This window comes from Penaeus vannamei, chromosome 37 (genome assembly GCF_042767895.1).
Source record: "Penaeus vannamei isolate JL-2024 chromosome 37, ASM4276789v1, whole genome shotgun sequence".
NCBI classification, from domain to species: Eukaryota; Metazoa; Arthropoda; class Malacostraca; order Decapoda; family Penaeidae; genus Penaeus; species Penaeus vannamei.
Window position 1 is genome coordinate 22069958 of NC_091585.1, and position 17500 is coordinate 22087457.

The 17500-nt window shown below is 48.1% G+C and overlaps 1 protein-coding gene across 1 annotated transcript in view; it reads right to left on the reverse strand.

Moving 5' to 3' along the window:
• Positions 1 to 17500, reverse strand: part of LOC138859695 (ribonucleoprotein PTB-binding 1-like) — a 478721-nt gene that overhangs the window by 899 nt on the left and 460322 nt on the right. Inside the window, exons 3-7 of the mRNA XM_070115527.1 lie at positions 14850 to 15097; positions 13620 to 13802; positions 9428 to 9518; positions 6796 to 7307; positions 1 to 6668 (exon numbers count right to left, since the gene is read on the reverse strand). The exon at positions 1 to 6668 is cut by the window's left edge and continues 899 nt beyond it. Coding sequence (XP_069971628.1) covers positions 5694 to 6668; positions 6796 to 7307; positions 9428 to 9518; positions 13620 to 13802; positions 14850 to 15097 — 2009 coding nt within the window. The 3' untranslated portion in view covers positions 1 to 5693. The remainder of the gene's footprint in view (positions 6669 to 6795; positions 7308 to 9427; positions 9519 to 13619; positions 13803 to 14849; positions 15098 to 17500) is intronic.

The window sequence follows — 17500 nt, forward strand, 5'->3', positions numbered from 1 at the left end:
AAATGGGATTTAATTTGACTTGCAATCCTATTTTTTCTACTTTTACTTTAAGATCAATTACTAATTTCGAAATATGTGAGTTTTAACTTCTTTAATTCTTCAAGAGAAAACTCCAAATTGCACCTTTAATTTCATTTATTTGCTTGTAATTTGCGTTTAAATTACATATTGATTGCACTTTCGATTATTTTTCTTGCAGAATCTGGTATGAAAAGAGCTCAAAACTGGGGAGAGTGTGGGCATTGCAAAAAGAAGAAAGAACCCCACTCAAAAAAAAAAGAAAAAAAAGGCAAGAAAAATCAAAAAAGAAAAAAAGGGAAAAAAAAAATCGCCGTAAGTGAAAACGTGGTCGTGTTCCCGTAGACTTCTGCAACGGTGCGCGCGTCGTCAGCCAGGCGAGAGATGAACAAGACATTCCGATATCTTTATAATAATAATAATAATAAAAACATGTCAATGAATCAAACATTCATTAAATAAATTATTTCTTTACTTCTTTATCTTATTTCTTTTGCCTGACTGACTACGTCTGCAGCCAATATACTTAACCTAGCCAACCTACTGTATCCCAGAATATATATATATATATATTTACACAAAGTGGAAATATAAATTTTTACCGACGTAAGAACTGCGTTACGATAATAAACGATGTTTGCCCTGAACGTTTGTCTGTATAACCGTACAAAATATTCCATAACATATACTGGAGATTTACCCAGTACACTGCAAATTAGTAACAAGAATGACAAGGATCTTTTGCTAACCAAATTGCATAACCCTATTTGTCTCCTTTTTTCGTTATTTCCTCAAAACTAACGAAGCAACGAAAACAAAAACGCCGAAACGATGGAAATAAAAATAACATAAAAAATAAAAAATATAACAAAAATAATATTCGCTCACCAGATTCGCAAACGGCATGTTATTTAATAATCAATAAATAAAAACAAATAAAACCATACATCATTTTTTTTTTTTTTGGTCTAATCAATCAAAAATCTTCTTGATATTAACTGAGTATCAAAAGCTTTCGTTCGGGGATAATCAAAGGCATGCTGGTTGTGGACTCTAAGAATCTTACCAAATAATATAACCGATAAATTATCATTCACCTTACGGAGAAAAGAAAATAATTAATAATAATAATAATAATAATAATAATAATAATAATAATAATAATAATAAACGTAACATCGATCTATAAGAAAGAATATGGTCATAAGAGAAAGAGAAAGAGAGAGAGAGAGAGAAAGGACGAAAGGAAAATTAAAAATATGTCTTAAATATTCAACAATTATTATTAATTTAAAAAAAAATGACAGATCAATGCAAGGCTCACATCCTATAGGCCAATATTCGAAAGAAAAAAAAATACCAGAATGAACGAAAGGCACATAAACAAGACTAAACAAGAAAACAAAAACAAAACAAAACAAAAAAACAAGAAAGAATATACAAGTAAATGTGATTTCTCTCTAGCAATTATTCTCTCATGTTGTTCAAGTTCATTTCTTATCGTTCAAGTTCATATCTTATCGTTCAACTGAAGTGAAGCTGCAAAGGGATGGAATATTGGCCCGAGAGATGTGGAATACGAAATAAAATGGGAAAAAAATGAAAAAAAACAAAAAACAAAATCGACAGTTTAGTGAAGGGTCGCTATATACTGTGCGCTTAAATGCTACGAAACAAAAGGTCAAGTTTGCGAAGAGGAAACGGGAGACAGGGAGATAAAAGGAAGATAAAAGGGAAAAAAAATAATAAATCGGAAAAGAAAGGAAGGGGAAACTTTAATACATAGAAATAAAGGAAATGAAAAAAAAACGAAGCATATTTTTTCCCCCTTTTAGTGTGTGGTGGAAAAAAATAACTAGTGTCTGGATAGAGATGTTTGGCAAGAAAAACACAGAAGAGAAGATCTTACACAAAAGAAAAAGAGAAAGACACAGAAAAAAGATTAAAAATGTGGCGTAAAACTGTGTTTAGGATCCGCCCTCTTTTGACAATTTCGAAAAGATCTTTCTAATCTTGCACTGTCAAAGATCAAAGGCAGTTTACATGTCTATCAGAAGTGTCGAAAAAAGTAGCACGTGAGAAAGAAAGAAAGAGAAAAAGACAAAACCAAATATACAAACATAAAGAAAGACACTTGAAAGAAAGAAAAACAACATAACATAAGTCCTTTTCTTAGAAAGAAAAAACATATTACTCCATTGAACACACAATGGACCTCAAAAAAAAAACATCTTTGAATAAAAATCAATCCCATCTTTGAATAAAACACGAGATAAGACCAACTCAAAAAATAAGTCTAGCAAAAAAAAAAACTAAATGAACCTATATACACCTAACTTACACCTTAGCTCTAATAATGCCCAAGATAACCCCAAGGAGCAACTTACCAAGAACGGGAGACGCAGGACAGTGCTGTGTTAAGGGGGGAGGGGGGAGGGGGGGAGGGGGGTGTGAATGCCCTCGCCCCGGAAATAAGTATACAAGTAAAATACGTAAGTAAATAAGTATGAGAAACCAAAGAGTCAGATATACACAAATACGTAAGTAAATAGGTATATGAATAACTAAAGAAATCTGATACACACATACGTAAGTATATAAATGAGCAATCAAATCGGTAAATTGACCTTCAAACGCAATTAAACACATCAATTACATATAAAAAAGAGGGTCACACTATGTAAATTTTTTTCTCTACAAAATCACAAATAATAAATAAACAAAAGAAACACAAAATAAATGAGACAAAAGCGAATCGAAACGATGTGTTCGGATACGCTCTTCGAAGCCATGCCTTTCGCTCACCGTTCTTTTTTAAGGGAACTTTTCTTCCCTTCAGTTGCGTGGAATTTCAAAAATCCCTTTAAGAAAAAAAAAGACAACTTAAACACTAGCTATATATAGTCTATATGTCAGAATAAGAATTACATTAGAATAAAAAAAGGGGAAAGAAATGTAGTCATCTTGCAACAGTTCGAACGATTGTCCAACTGCAAGAAAAAAGAAAAACAGGAAGAAAAGAAAATATAAAAAGTTGAAATCGCTGTCAATGACAGAAAACAAGTTATATATACACAAATACATAAAAAAAAGAAACTAACATTACCGAATCCTTAAATTTCATTCAAAAAAAGAGAGAAAAGTGTAAAATACAGCAGAATGTCTGTTTTTTTGCAACATTCTTCAACACGCAACCGACTGTTTCCCTGAATCTCCATGCAAGAAGGGCACGCATTTGAAACAACCCAATTATGAGGACCAGCTGATTCGTTGACCCGCCGGCCAGACCTCGCTCCTGCTGTCACGTCTTCCGGGCCCCCTCGTGCCATTTCCTTCGCCAAAAAAAACAAACAAACAAACAAAATCAACTTTGACCTAGATTGACCCCCCAACGGAAGTCGAGGAAACATGAATCAACCTTTTAATAATATAATTCTCGAGACAGAAAATAACAATAAAAAAATCTAAAAAAAAAAAAAAAAATCAACTGAGCAAAAACTCTTAAAAATGACAAAAAACTCAAATTCCTTCTTTAAATGCACAAAAGGGAGACCCCGAACAACACGAAGCAAGAGCTGGCATCGCGGTCCACTTTCCTCAAGAGGTCTTTCATCACTCTCTCACACACACACATATATAATATATATACAAACGCCTTGAATCTCCACCAAAAAAAAAGGGATATGTAGATTTTTTTCTCCACATTAGGGACAGAGAGAGAAGATGCAATTCTAAAATCTAAATTTGTGTTTACATAAAAAGTCTCATCAATTTACTTCACACACGAGTCTTGTCTCTTTAAGAAAAAAAAAATTGTCTTCGTGGAATCTGATTTTTTTCTTTCTTTTTTTTTTTCTTTTGAAACATCCTTCACAATATCCTTAGCAAAATGACTAACACTACGGCAAATCCTAGAGGTGTTTTTTTTTATATAATGTTTTGCTTTAACATTAACAATAACATTTGAAAAAAAAATGTTCATTCTCTTGATAACACAGAGTCACAGATCATGTTTTTCTTTCTTTAATTTTAGGGACATTTGTGACCTTTCGAGAGAGAGAAAGAAAAAAAATCTTAAATCCTCGAAAGTTTTTCACAAACACCCTTTCCAGAAAAAAAAAATAATAATGTTAATATCAATAATTCAAAACTAACAATAAAAACAAACATTGGACAAGGACGAGATCAGCAAAATGGAGCCTTCTGTACACTCTCCATAAGGCTCCTTCTCGTTACAATACTTCCAAATTCCTATCCAACTCTCTTAGGCAAACTTTTTTTTTTTTTTGTATTTTTTTTTTAGTAACCATTTTTTTGTAAATAATTAGTTGGTCGTTACCCTCACGCGATATACTCTTAAAAAAGTGGGAAAGAGAGAGAGAGAGAGAAAGAGAGTAACCACTTGACTCTCGTTCTCGCCTCTTCGTCGCCTGGGCAGATCCAACGATAACTGTGTTGTGGGTGTACCGTGTGTGTGTGTGGGTGTGTGTGTGGGTGTGGGTGTGTGTTCCAATTCCCATATTATCCCTATGGGAATGCAAGCCAATTACACAATGCCATTCGTATATTTAATGCCTCAAAAAAGCCTGTGGTATGTTTATATATATATATCTTTTTTTTTTTTTACTTACAAGACTCTTAAATATGCCCAAAATGCCCTAAATTACAGCACATTACTCGCTGTAAAGACTGGGAGGGGTTCAAATCGTATGAATAAGAAGTTCAGCATACTTAAGAACAAACAACTGGGCAGGGGACAAGATAGGGCTATATTACCACTATGCATAAGACCCAACCACTTAATGCTAAACCTTAAAGAAATGACCCTTATTGACATACACACACATCCTGCACCTGCGAGTCCCCAGCCCAGCGTTATGTTGAGGACACACTGTACATAAGTTCCAAATTCCTTTGCTTCAGTAAACTAGTATGAAAATAATGCTTCATACAAAACTTCTTCAATATCAGAAACTCGATATTCACAAACTCCAGAATAAATTAAAAGCAGCTAAAATAGTAACTACTCTTGCTCTGAAAGGCACTTTGTTTTGTGTATGTAGAAGTCGCTACGTTGGTTCTAGATTTGCAAGTTTGCTTTTTTTTTTTGATATCCTGTAGGTATATAGTATGTAGATATACGCATATCTATATATATACTGTAGAAGATTCCTCAGCTGCTTATACCTTCATATGATATGATATAATATACACTTCCCTTTTAAATATAGAACATTCTAATTATAATTAGAAATTAAATAAAACTTGGCCAATATATTCTGCAAGTATTATTCTCTCCGAAGACTAAGAATGCTTCTAAAAAGCCCTGTTTTCCCTACGCTTCTCGCGCCCCATCAGCGGGACCCTATTTACATCTCAAGCACAAGTGGTTAACTGTGTCTGTTCCTTGGAAGAAGCGAAACCTAACTCTAAGGATTTACAAACGGAAACCAAAGAGGAAAAGAACGAGAGGTGTTCCAAAAGGAGGTTTGTTTGTGTGGCTGTGTGTGAATGGGCTTGTGTCCGTGTGGTGTGTCCGTGCGGGCGTGCGGGCGTGTTTTCTGTTCTCGGGGTGACGGGGAGGGGCGGGGGGGGGCGCCCTCCGGAGGTCCCGCGGTGTCTCCTTCGCCGGGCGCCCCCCTGCGGCGGCGCCCCCGCGCTTGGCGGCGCCCCCTTCAGTGTTTCTTGAGTTTCTTGGTGAGGTACGAGTCCTGGTAGTGGCCGCCCAGCCCCTGCGAGTGCTGGCCCACGTAGCCGTTCTCGGGCGACGGCTCCGGCGACGGCAGGATGTGGTTGCTCTTGCGCTTGTGGCCGATGGGCGTGGTGTAGCCGGCGTGCGGGGGCGCGGGCGCGAAGGAGTGCGCGGGCGGCGCCATGCCCTTGGTGGGCGTCAGGTAGAGCGGGTTGAGGAGGCGCGGGTGGGGCGGCAGGGCGGCGGGGTGGAGGATGGGCGGCTGCAGCAGGGCCGGGGGGGGAGCCATGGGCGGGGGGGACCACGAGGTGGTGACCCTGGAGGTGACGGGGGAGGCGAACAGGAAGGCGGGGGCGGACGAGACGGGGGGCGGCGGCGGCGGGGGCTGCTCCATGGGCGGCGGGGCCAGGTGGGCGGGGATGTAGGCGGCGGCGGGGTGGTCGGGGCGCAGCGGGCCGTCGCCCAGCAGCGCGGGCTTGGCGGGCTGCGCCGCCGCCGTCAGCAGCATGGACATGAGGGGGCTGGAGGGGTACAGGGGGGGCGGGGCCGACGTGCTGATGTGCGGCGGCGGCAGCAGCGTCGCCGCCGAGACCAGCGCCGCGTGGCCGGCGTCCAGGGGCGGCGCGGGCGGCGGCACCTGCGTCTGCGGCGGCGGCTGCAGCTGCTGCGGGTGCTGCTGCTGTTGCTGCTGCTGCTGTGGCTGCTGCTGCTGCTCGTTGGCGGTGAGGGTGCCGAGCAGCTGCTGCAGGCTGTGGGCGTTGGAGAGCAGCGTGGAGATGGTGCCCTGCAGGTCGTCCTTGGCGGTCTTGGGCGTGGCCAGGCCGGGCAGGCTGGTGAGCAGGCCCGACAGGAGGGGCGTGAGGCCGTTCTCGCCCTCCCCCCCGCCGGCGCCCGCGCCCCCCTCCTCCCAGGCCCCCCCGCCGTAGCCTCCGGACCCCGGCGTCGGCAGCAAGGGCGTCTGCGAAGGAAGGGTCAGTCAGGCGGCGCTCGAAGGGCGGCGGGTCGCTCGGAGGCGACAAGGTTAAATATAGTTCACAGTCACATTCACAGTCACAAGGCAAATGAAAACAAAAGGTCCTTCCTACCTTAGCGGGCTTGTTGACGCCGTTCTTGCTGTATCCGTTCCTGTAGTTGGGCTTGATGCCGGCGGCGGCGGCGGCGCCCTGCGGCTTGGAGTAGCCGTTGGTGGCCTCGGGCGCGCGGTGCGGCGGCGCCTGCGGGTCGCCCTGCTGCACCAGCGACTGCAACAGGTTGAGCACGTGCGGGCTGGCCAGCAGGTTAGCCCCGCTGGGGGCGCCCTGCTGCTGCGACTGCTGCTGCTGCTGACTCTGCTGCTGCTGCTGCTGCTGGAGCTGCATCTGGGCGGCCAGCAGGATGACGAGGGCGGCCTGCGCGTTGGTGTTGAGCACCGTGGCGCTGGAGGGCGACGCCGGGCGCGGCGGCGGCTGCGGGGGGCGCACCGAACTCGTGCTGGTGGGGGGCCTCGGCCCTCGGGGGGGCCCAGGGGCGGGGGGCGGCACGGGGGGGCCGCCCTCCCCGGGGTTCACCCCCAGCGACTGGATCTGCGTCAGGATGATGTTCTGCAGGCTGGTGGCGACTGCGGGAGGAGGGGAAGGTTATTCTCTCTATACCTATACCTCTCTATCTCTATCTCGCTCTCTCGCTGTCTCTCTATCTCTCACACTCACACACACACACACACACACACACACACACACACACACACACACACACACACACAAACCTACAAACCTTTAAAAAAAAAAAAAAAAATACCGACAAAGACACAGAGAAAAAAACACCTCTCACACGAGCCGACACTCAAACATCGTTAAACGTCATTAAACTCGCTTTGAGACCCATTAAACTGTAACTAACGAACGACAATGCTGCCTGACTCGCGCATTTTCCTCTCGCGAAGTCACAAATGGGTTTTCCTCGCTGAACAAATATAGGAAATGAATAATTCAGCTTCAAGCATAAGGAGAGGGAGAGGGAAGACTGAGAAGAGGAGAAGAGGGGAGAGAAGAGGAGGGGGGAGAGGGAGGAGAGAGGAGAGGGGGAGGAAAGACTGAAAAGAGGAGAGGAAGGAGAGAGGAGGAAAGACTGAAAAGAGGAGAAGAGGAGAGGAAGGGGAGGGCGGAAAGACTGAAATGAGGAGAGAGGAGGAGGGAAGACTGAAAAGAGGAGAAAGGAGGGAGAATAAAAGAGCGAGAAGAGAGGAGAGGTGAAAGAGTAAAGAGAGAACAAAGAGGAAAGAGAAGACGGAAAAGAAAGCGGATAAGAGAAGAGAGATAAAGAAAGAAAACACGAGAGAAAGACAGAGAGAAGGAGAAGACCCCCCCACCCCCCGCCCACCCCCAGAACAGCGTCTAACAAGGTGTTTACAGCATCCAGGCCTCGCGAGCTGCCGGAGCTGTTAATCCCAATCTGTTATTCAATTAAAACCATTTAAGTTCTTTTTCCTCTCCCTCCCTCTCCTCTCCCTCTCCTCTCCTCTCCTCTCTTCTCTTCCCTTCTATCCTATCCTATCATCTCATCTCCTCTCCTCTCCTATCTCCTCTCCTCTCCTCTCCTCTCCTCTCCTCTCCTCTCCTCTCCTCTCCTCTCCTCTCCTCTCCTCTCCTCTCTTCTCTTCTCTTTCCTTCCATTCCCTTCTATCCTATCCTATCCCTCTCCTTCTCCCTCCCTCTCCCTCTCTCCCCCTCCCCTCCCCTCCCCTTCCCCCTCCCTCTCCCCTCCCCCCACTCCATCTCTCCCTCTTTGCCAACCTAGGCCGGCTTTACCCCCCCCCCCCCCCCCCCCGTCGTCGTGTAGCCATTGCAACCCCCCTCCCCCCCCGTCGTGCAGCCATTGCAACCCCCTCCCCCCCCCCGCCTTTCGCTTCTTAAATGTTCAACTGATAGTTTCGTTGCACGCGGGCTATGGGGGGGGGGGGGGGGGCGTTGCGGCGGAGGCTCATCCGTGCGAGTGCGGGCGGCTATGTGCGTGTCTGTGTGCAAATGCGTGCATGTGGATGTGATTCTGTGAGCGTTTGAGTTTGAGTGCTTGTGGGCTCTTGTGCTTGCGATTGTGTGTGCGTGTGTTTCTGTGTCTGTTTGTCTGTGTGTGTGTGTGTGTGTGTGTGTGTGTGTGTGTGTGTGTGTGTGTGTGTGTGTGTTTATGTGTGTGTGCGTGTGTGGGTGTGTGGGTGTGTGTGTCTGTCTGTCTGCCTGCCCGCCTGTCTGTCTGTCTGTCTGTCTGTCTGTCTGTCTGTCTGTCTGTCTGTCTGTCTGTCTGTCTGTCTGTCTGTCTGCCTGCCTGCCTGCCTGTCTCACACACACACACACACACACACACACACACACACACACACACACACACAGACACACACACACACACACACACACACACACACACACACAACCACCCACCCTTCACCCCCCCCGCATCCCACAGCCCCCCACAACCCCCTACAAGACAGAAAGACACCCCCCTACCCCCCCACAAGACCCCCACACCCCCCACAAGACCCCCACCACTTGACTTCCACCCCCCCATAAGACAGAAAGACACCATCCCCCCCCAACCACCCCCACCACTTGACTTCCACCCCCCCATAAGACAGAAAGACACCCTACCCCCCCACAACCCCACAAGACCCCCACAAGACCCCACAAGACAGAAAGACACCCCAACCCCCCAACCCCCCACCACCACCCCCACCACTTGACTTACATGCAGGGTTGTGTTTGGTGAGATTCTGCAGCTGCGAGAAGACCTTGTTGGCTGGCGGTTCGGGAAGCAGAGCCGATTTCTTCTTCAGACCCTGAGGAGGAAGAGAGAGAGGAAAAAGGGTTAAAATCACATATCAAGGAGAGAGAAAAAATAACGATAAAATCAAGGAGAGAGAGAAAAATAACGATAAAATCAAGGAGAGAGAGAGAAAAAAGGGTTAAAATTACATATCAAGGAGAGAGAAAAATAACGATAAAATCATGTATCAAGGAGAGAGAGAAAAGGATTAAAATCACATATCAAGGAGAGAGAAAAATAACGATAAAATCAAGGAGAGAGAAAAAGGGTTAAAATCACATATCAAGGCGAGACAAAAATAACGATAAAATCAAGGAGAGAGAGAAAAATAACGATAAAATCAAGGAGAGAGAGAAAAAAAGGGTTAAAATTACATATCAAGGCGAGAGAAAAATAACGATAAAATCAGATATCAAGGAGAGAAAGAAAAAAAAAGGGTTAAAATTACATATCAAGGAGAGAGAAAAATAATGATAAAATCAGGTATCAAGGAGAGAGAGAGAAAAAAGGGTTAAAATTACATAACAAAGAGAGAAAAAAAGGGTTAAAATCACATATCAAGGAGAGAGAAAAATAACGATAAAATCAGGTATCAAGGAGAGAGAAAAAGGAGTTAAAATAACATATCAAGGAAAGAGACAAATAATGATAAAATCAGATATCAAGGAGAGAGAGAAAAAAAAGGGTTAAAATTACATATCAAAGAGAGAAAAAAAGGTTAAAATTACATATGAAAGCGAGAAAAAGGGTTAAAATTACATATCTCCCTCACCCCCTCCCCCTCCCCCTCCCTCCTCCCCTCTCCCCTCCCCTAGTCCCTCACCCCCATCCCAATATTTCCTTCAACTCCCCACGCATCCCAAGTTCCTCCTAAAATTTGAGGACTCGGCATAATTTGGGGAAGGAGGAGGGGGGGCGGGTATAAGGACAATAAGGCCCTGATCTTCCCCTCCTCCCCCCACCCTCCTCCTCCATTACCCCCATCCCCCCCCACCCCACTATTACTCCCTCCCTTGGCACCATAATCACAATCTCCCTCCACCCGTTCCCCTATCTGCTCTCCCCCTTCCCACGCCCCCTTTCCCCACCATTCCCCCTCCTCACTTCATCCTCATTTCCCCCTCTCCCCCCATCCTTCCTACTCCTCCGAACTACCCCCCCATTCCTCCTCCTCACTTCATCCTCATTTCCCCCACTCCCCCTCGTCCAGACTTCCCCTCCTCCGAACTACCCCCCATTCCCCCTTCTCACTTCATCCTCATTCCCCCTATCCCCCCACCCTCCCTACTCCTCCGAACTACCCCCCATTCCCCCTCCTCACTTCATCCTCGTTCCCCCCTCTCCCCCTACCCTCCCCCCTCCCCTCCTCCCCTACTTAGGAAGCAGGTCAAACTTATCATCGGAGTCGCTGGGGCATTCTGCTGCTGTCTGCTGTTTACAAGGGATTAACAGCGGTCTGCTAAGGGGGTTAGGGACGATTTCCGCACTCTCTCTCTCTCTCTAACTCTCTCTCTCTCTCTCTCTCTCTCTCTTTCTCTCTCTCTCTCTCTCTCTCTCTCTCTCTCTCTCTCTCTCTCTCTCTCTCTCTCTCTCTCTCTCGCTCTCTCTAATCTATTTCTCTATCAATCTAACTCTAACTCTCTCTCTCTAACTCTCTAACTGTCTCTCCTTTTCTTTCTTTCTTTCTTTCTTTCTTTCTCTCTCTCTCTCTCTCTCTCTCTCTCTCTCTCTCTCTCTCTCTCTCTCTCTCTCTCTCTCTCTCTCTCTCTTCAACTATCTCTATCTCTCTCTCTCTCTCTCTTCAACTATCTGTCTCTCTACCTCTCTAAGTATCTATCTATCTATCCATCTCTCTCCCTTACAATTTCTCTTCTCTCTCCCCCCCTCCTCCTTCCCCCCCTCTCGAATCCCCGCTGACTAATCCGACAAATCGAAATGACACAATCGACCTAATCGCATTCTGCTGGCAAAATCAGGGCGAGGGGAAGGGAGGGGGGAGGGAGAGGGGAAGGGAAGGGAAGGGAGGTGGGAAGGAGAGAGGAAGGTTGGGAAGGGGAAAGGAGGGGAAGGTGGGGAAGGGAGAAGGGAGAGAGGAGGAGGGGAAGGGAGAGGGAAGGGCAGGGAAGGGGGTAGGAGGGGAAGGGAGGTGGGAAGGGAGATGGGAGAGAGGAAGGTGGGGAAGGGGGTAGGAGGGGAATGGAGGGAAGGGAAGGGAAGGAGGGAAGGAAGGGAGAGAGGGAAGGGGGAAAGGTGGGAAGGGAAGGGAGGAGGGAAGGGGAAAGGGAGGTGGAAGGGAAGGGAAGGGGGTAGGAGGGGAAAGGATGTGGGGAAGGGAGGGGAAGGAGAGAGAGGAGGGGAAGGGAGAGGGGAGGGCAGGGAAGGGGGTAGGAGGGGAAGGGGAGGTGGGAAGGGAGATGGGAGAGAGGAAGGTGGGGAAGGGGGTAGGAGGGAAGGGAGGGAAGGGAAGGGAAGGAGGGAAGGAAGGGAGAGAGGGAAGGGGGAAAGGTGGGAAGGAAGGGAGAAAGGAGGTGCCAGGGAAGAGGGGAAGGTAGGGAAGGGGGAAGGGAAGGAAGGGAGGGGAAGGGGGAAAGGTGGGAAGGGGAAGGGAGAGAGGAAGGAGGGAAGGAAGGGAGAAGGGAGGGAAAGAGGGAAGGGGGAAGCGAAGGAGGGAAGGGAGTAGGAGGGGAAGGAGGGAAAGAGGGAAGGGGGAAGGGAGGGAAGGGGGAAGTGGGAAGGGGAAAGGGAAAGGGGAAGGAGGGAAGGAAGGGAGGTGCCAGGAAGGGAAGGAGGGAAGGGGGATGGGAGGTGTGAGAGAGGGAGGGAGGGTGGAAGGGAAACAGAGAAAAGGGATGAGGGGGAGAGAGAGAAGGGAGAGAGACAGAGGCGGTTTGGAGGGAGGGGTGGAGAGAGGAGAGGGGAGGGGAAGGAAGGGCTGGGGAGGGGGATAGGGAAGGAGAGGGGGAGGGGCATAGCTGGCCGACGATCGCCGTCGTTATTAAAAGGGATAAATTGCAAACGGCGCCTGCAACATCTTGTTATTGCAACGGCCGCCACCCTGAGCGCGAGGTTGTTCCACTAAGGGTGAATAAAGGGGGGGGGAGTTTGTTTAAAATTCCCCCCTCTCCCCCCCCCTTGCCGCCCCCTCCCCCACCACCATCTACCCCCCACCCCTCACCCCCGGGAGCGCGGTGACCGAATTATGACTTAAAACTGAATTCACTTAAACGGCAATAAGTCATCAATCACCCCCCCCTCCCCCCTCCCCCGTTAATTGACCCAGGCGGTGATGGGGCCCCATTAAACACAGGGGGGGGGAGAGTGGAAGGGGGGAGGGGCTCATACAACGAAGTTAACACCCCGGTTAACGACTGGGGGAGGAGGAGGGGGTGAGGGTTAGAGAGAGAGGGGGCGTGAATGGGGGGAGGTGAGGGAGGGAGAGAGGGAGAAAGGGAGAGGGAAGGGGGGACGAATTGACAAGAACAGGTCGATTATTGGAGATGGCGGAGATCTTGTTGGGGGAGGGGAAGGGGGAAGGGGATGGGGAGGGAGGGAGAGGGAGGAAAGGGAGAGGGACGGGGATAGGGAGGAGGAGGGAAGGGAGGTAGAAGGTGGAAGACTGCTTACCTCCCTCCCTCCCTTTCCTTCCTTCCTTCCCTTCCTTTCCCTTCCCTTCCCCTTCCCTTCCCTTCCCTTCCCTCCTCCCCTCCCCTCCCCTCCTTCCTTCCCCTTCCTCCTCCTCTCCCATCCCCTTCCCTTCCCTTCCTCCCCCTCCGTTTCAAGTCGAAGTTGAGAGTCACACGAGATTTTCATATATATGTTAATAAACGGAAAGACCCCGTATTTCTGTCTCTTTCTCTCTCTCTCTCCCTCTCTTCCTCCCCTCAGCCTTCTTCCCTAACCCCTCCCACCACATTCCCTACCCCCAACCCTACCCTCCCCACTCCCCCATCCCCCAACCCCCAATCCCACTCCCCCTCCCACCCCTATTCCACCCATCCCCCACACACCCTCCCACCCCAATCCCCACCCACCCCAATCCCCACCCAACCCCCATCCCCACCCATCCCCCTTCCCCCACAACCCCCCCAACCCACCCACCCCTACACAAACCTACCGGATCGCTGAGGATCTTCATGTAGATGTTGATGGCCCTCACGCCGGGGATGCAGTACTGGACGCGGATCCTCTGGCCGCGGAGGACGTAGTTGTGGAGCGTGGACTGGGTCTCCTCGGCGTCCTCCGCGCTGATGAACTCCACCAGCCCCCAGTCCTGCAGGGCCCCGTTGCGCATGGCGATCTGCGGGTGATGGAGGGAGGGGGGAGGTTAGTTTTGGTGGTGGTGGTGGTGATGAGGGGAGGGAGGGAGAGAGGGAGGGAGGTTAGTTTTGGTAGTGGTGGTGGTGGTGGCGGGGGGGGTTGTGAGGGTGTTGGTGGTGGTGTGGTGGGATGGTGGTGTTGTGGAAGGGTGGTAGGGGAGTGGTGGAGATAGTGGGGGTTGTGGAAGTGGTAGAGGGGAGGGATTGGAGGTGGCGGAGTGGAGGTGGGGGGTTGTGGAAGTGGTAGGGGGAAGTGGAGAGGGGGGGAGGTGGTGGAGTGGGTAGTTGTGGAAGTGGTGGAGGAAGTGGTAGAAGTGGTGGTGGGGGGGAGTGGGGCGTAGTATCATGGGCGATGACGATGAGGATCAAGATGATAGCTCTGATAGTTACAAACTGGCTAATAATAATGATAATAATGGTGCGATGATAAGGTAGATAAAGATAATGGTAATACTAGTGCTTACGAAGTGAACTATAATTGGGAAAATGACGAAAACAATGCTAATGGTAATTACAAACCCACAATAACAAATTTGATAATGACAGTATTATTAGAACAATTATAACAGCGTAAAGAAAATAATAATCCATACTTAAAATACTTATAGACAACAGAAGTGAATTTGAGACAAAAGGAGACAAGAGAAGAGAAATGAGAAAAACAAAACAAGCGAAGACACATGATACGATGAGAAGAAAAAACAAAAAAGAAGAGAATCGAATAAAAAAAAGCAGAAAGAGCGAATAGAGAGAGAGAGAGAGAGAGAGAGAGAGAGAGAGAGAGAGAGAGAGAGAGAGAGAGAGAGAGAGAGAGAGAGAGAGAGAAAGAAAGAAAGAAAGAAAGAAAGAAAGAAAGAAAGAAAGAAAGAAAAAAAAAGAAAACGGAAAGAAAGAAAAGAAAGAGAAAAAAAGAAAAAAGAAAAAGGAAAGACAGAAAGAAAAAATGACAAGAAAAACGAAAGAAAGAAAAACAAAGAAAAAACAAAAACTGACAAACAAAAACAAAACCTCGTGACCCCCCCCCTCACCTGGCAGTAGGGCGGGTTGGTGACCTTGCTGAAGATCCTCCTGAACTCGCCCATGTCGCGGTAGTCCTTGGGCAGCTGGTCGACGTACAGGCAGCTGGAGTGCAAGGAGGCGAAGGTCACGTGACTCGGATCCAGCCAATCACAGACGAGCACCGTGTCCCTCGTCTCGCGGCCGTCCAGCACCGACTTGGCCTGCAGAGCCACTTCCTTCGTCACGTACTCCACGAAGCCGTAGCCTTTGCTCTCTCCTGCAGGGGGCGCGGAGGGTGGAGGAGGTGGTGGAGGTGGAGGTGGAGGTGGGGGGGTAGGAGGGGGAGGTGGTGGAAGGGGGGAGGAGGAGGAGGTGGAGGTGGAGGAGGAGGTGGAGGAGGAGGTGGAGGTGGAGGTGGTGGGAGGAGGAGGAGGTGGAGGAGGGGGGAGAGAAAAAATGAGATCGTTAGGTTGTGGTTTGGTGATGGTGATGATGGTGGTGATGGTGATGGTGGTGGATGATGGTGGTGAAGACAGTGATGATAATGATGATGATGATGATGATGATGATGATGATGATGATGATGATGATGATAATGATGGTGGTGGTTGATGAAGATAGTGATGATAATGATGGTGGTGGTGGTTGATGGTGGTGAAGATAGTGATGATGATGGTGGTGATGATAATTATCATATCAGCATATCAGCTTGGAGGCACATTTCTTCACAACCGTTAATTTCTTAACAAGGTCCCTAGAAAATTAATCAGTTTTATTAGTCTTCCGTCTGTACATAGACACTAACTTCATTTGCAAATACGTAGAAGTCTAATTTTTCTTAAAAAGAGAAGCTTATATTAGGTTACAAAGAGGCAGGACATTTAGAAAGTCAGTGACACGAAAAACTGACACATACATACGCACACGCACACGCACACGCACGCAAACACACGCCAACTCGCAAAATCCACACGCAGTCTTTGCACATCGGAATGTCACACGAAAATACCGCAATACACTAAAAATATGGAATAATTAATTATCAAGAGAGGGGCGGAGGTGGGAGAGGGGATGGGAGAGAGAGGGAGGGAGGGAGGGAGGGAGGGAGAGAGAGAGAGAGAGAGAGAGAGAGAGAGAGAGAGAGAGAGAGAGAGAGAGAGAGAGAGAGAGAGAGAGAGAGAGAGAGAGAGAGAGAGAGAGAGAGAGAGAGAGAGAGAGAGAGAGAGAGAGAGAGAGAGAGAGAGAGAGAGAGAGAGAGAGAGAGAGAGAGAGAGAGAGAGAGAGAGAGAGAGAGAGAGAGAGAGAGAGAGAGAGAGAGAGAGAGAGAGAGAGAGAGAGAGAGAGAGAGAGAGAGAGAGAGAGAGAGAGAGAGAGAGAGAGAGAGAGAGAGAGAGAGAGAGAGAGAGAGAGAGAGAGAGAGAGAGAGAAAGAGAAAGAGAAAGAGAAAGAGAAAGAGAAAGAGAGAATCCGTCTGTATAAGCGTGTGCGTACGCGCGCCCGCATGCCCGTCCACGCAAGCCCAACCGCATCCGTACATACGACCCAACAGCGGACAAAGAAATCAAAACGGATAAAAAAAAAAAAAAAAAAAAAAAAAAAACACGAAACAAACGCGACTTTTTTCCACCTGCCAGCTAAACGCCCGCCCGCCCGCGCCGCCCACGCCGCCCAAAGAGCCCCCGAATGAAAAACAAACAAGCAAATCTCTCCCAAAAAAAACACGCTGCGGCCCCGATACTCGCTCACTCGCCACGCACCGCGAGATTCGAGTGCGTGGCGGAAGCGACGAAAAGAATTGAATAAACAGTAACGGAATGACACAATGAATAAATTAGAGAGATAACAGAGGAGGGGCGTGACAGACACACAGACAGACAAACTGATAGAGAGAGTGAGAGAGAGAGGGAAGGAGGTAAGGAGGGAGGGAAAGAGAGGGAGAGGGAAGAGGAAGGGAAGGGAGAGGGAGAGGGAGAGGGAGAGGGAGAGGGAGAGGGAGAGAGAGAGAGAGAGAGAGAGAGAGAGAGAGAGAGAGAGAGAGAGAGAGAGAGAGAGAGAGAGAGAGAGAGAGAGAGAGAGAGAGAGAGAGAGAGAGAGAGACAGACAGACAGACAGACAGACAGAGAGGGAGAGGGAGAGAGAGAGAGAGAGAGAGAGAGAGAGAGAGAGAGAGAGAGAGACATAAAAAAAACAAAGACAAAAGATGTAAACAGATAATTACAAAGACAGACCAAAAAAATACACCGAGACAGGGAGAAGAGTCAAGGAGAAGAGGAGGAAGATGAAGAAGAAGAAGAGGAGGAGGAGGAGGAGGAGGAGGAGGAGGAGGAGGAGGAGGAGGAGGAGGAGGAGGAGGAAGAAGAAGAAGACAGGGACGAGGAGGAGGAGGAGGAAGAAGAGGAAGAAGAATAAAGGGAGGAGGAAGAAGAGGAGGAGGAGGAAGAAGAAGATGAAGAAGAAGAGGAGGAGGGGGGGGGGGGGGTAACGGCGGGGTTCGTTTACCCGAATCTCTATCCGAATTTTCTCTTTCCTCTTTCTTTTTTCTTTTCTTTTTTTGTCCTTCTTCTTCTTCCCAAAAGTTTACGTTAACTTCGCTGTTAATTCGTTTAGTTCTTTGCGAGGTCATCCTTTAATGGTCGGGGGGGGGGGTTCAGGGAGAATGGGGGAGGAGGGGAGAGCGAAA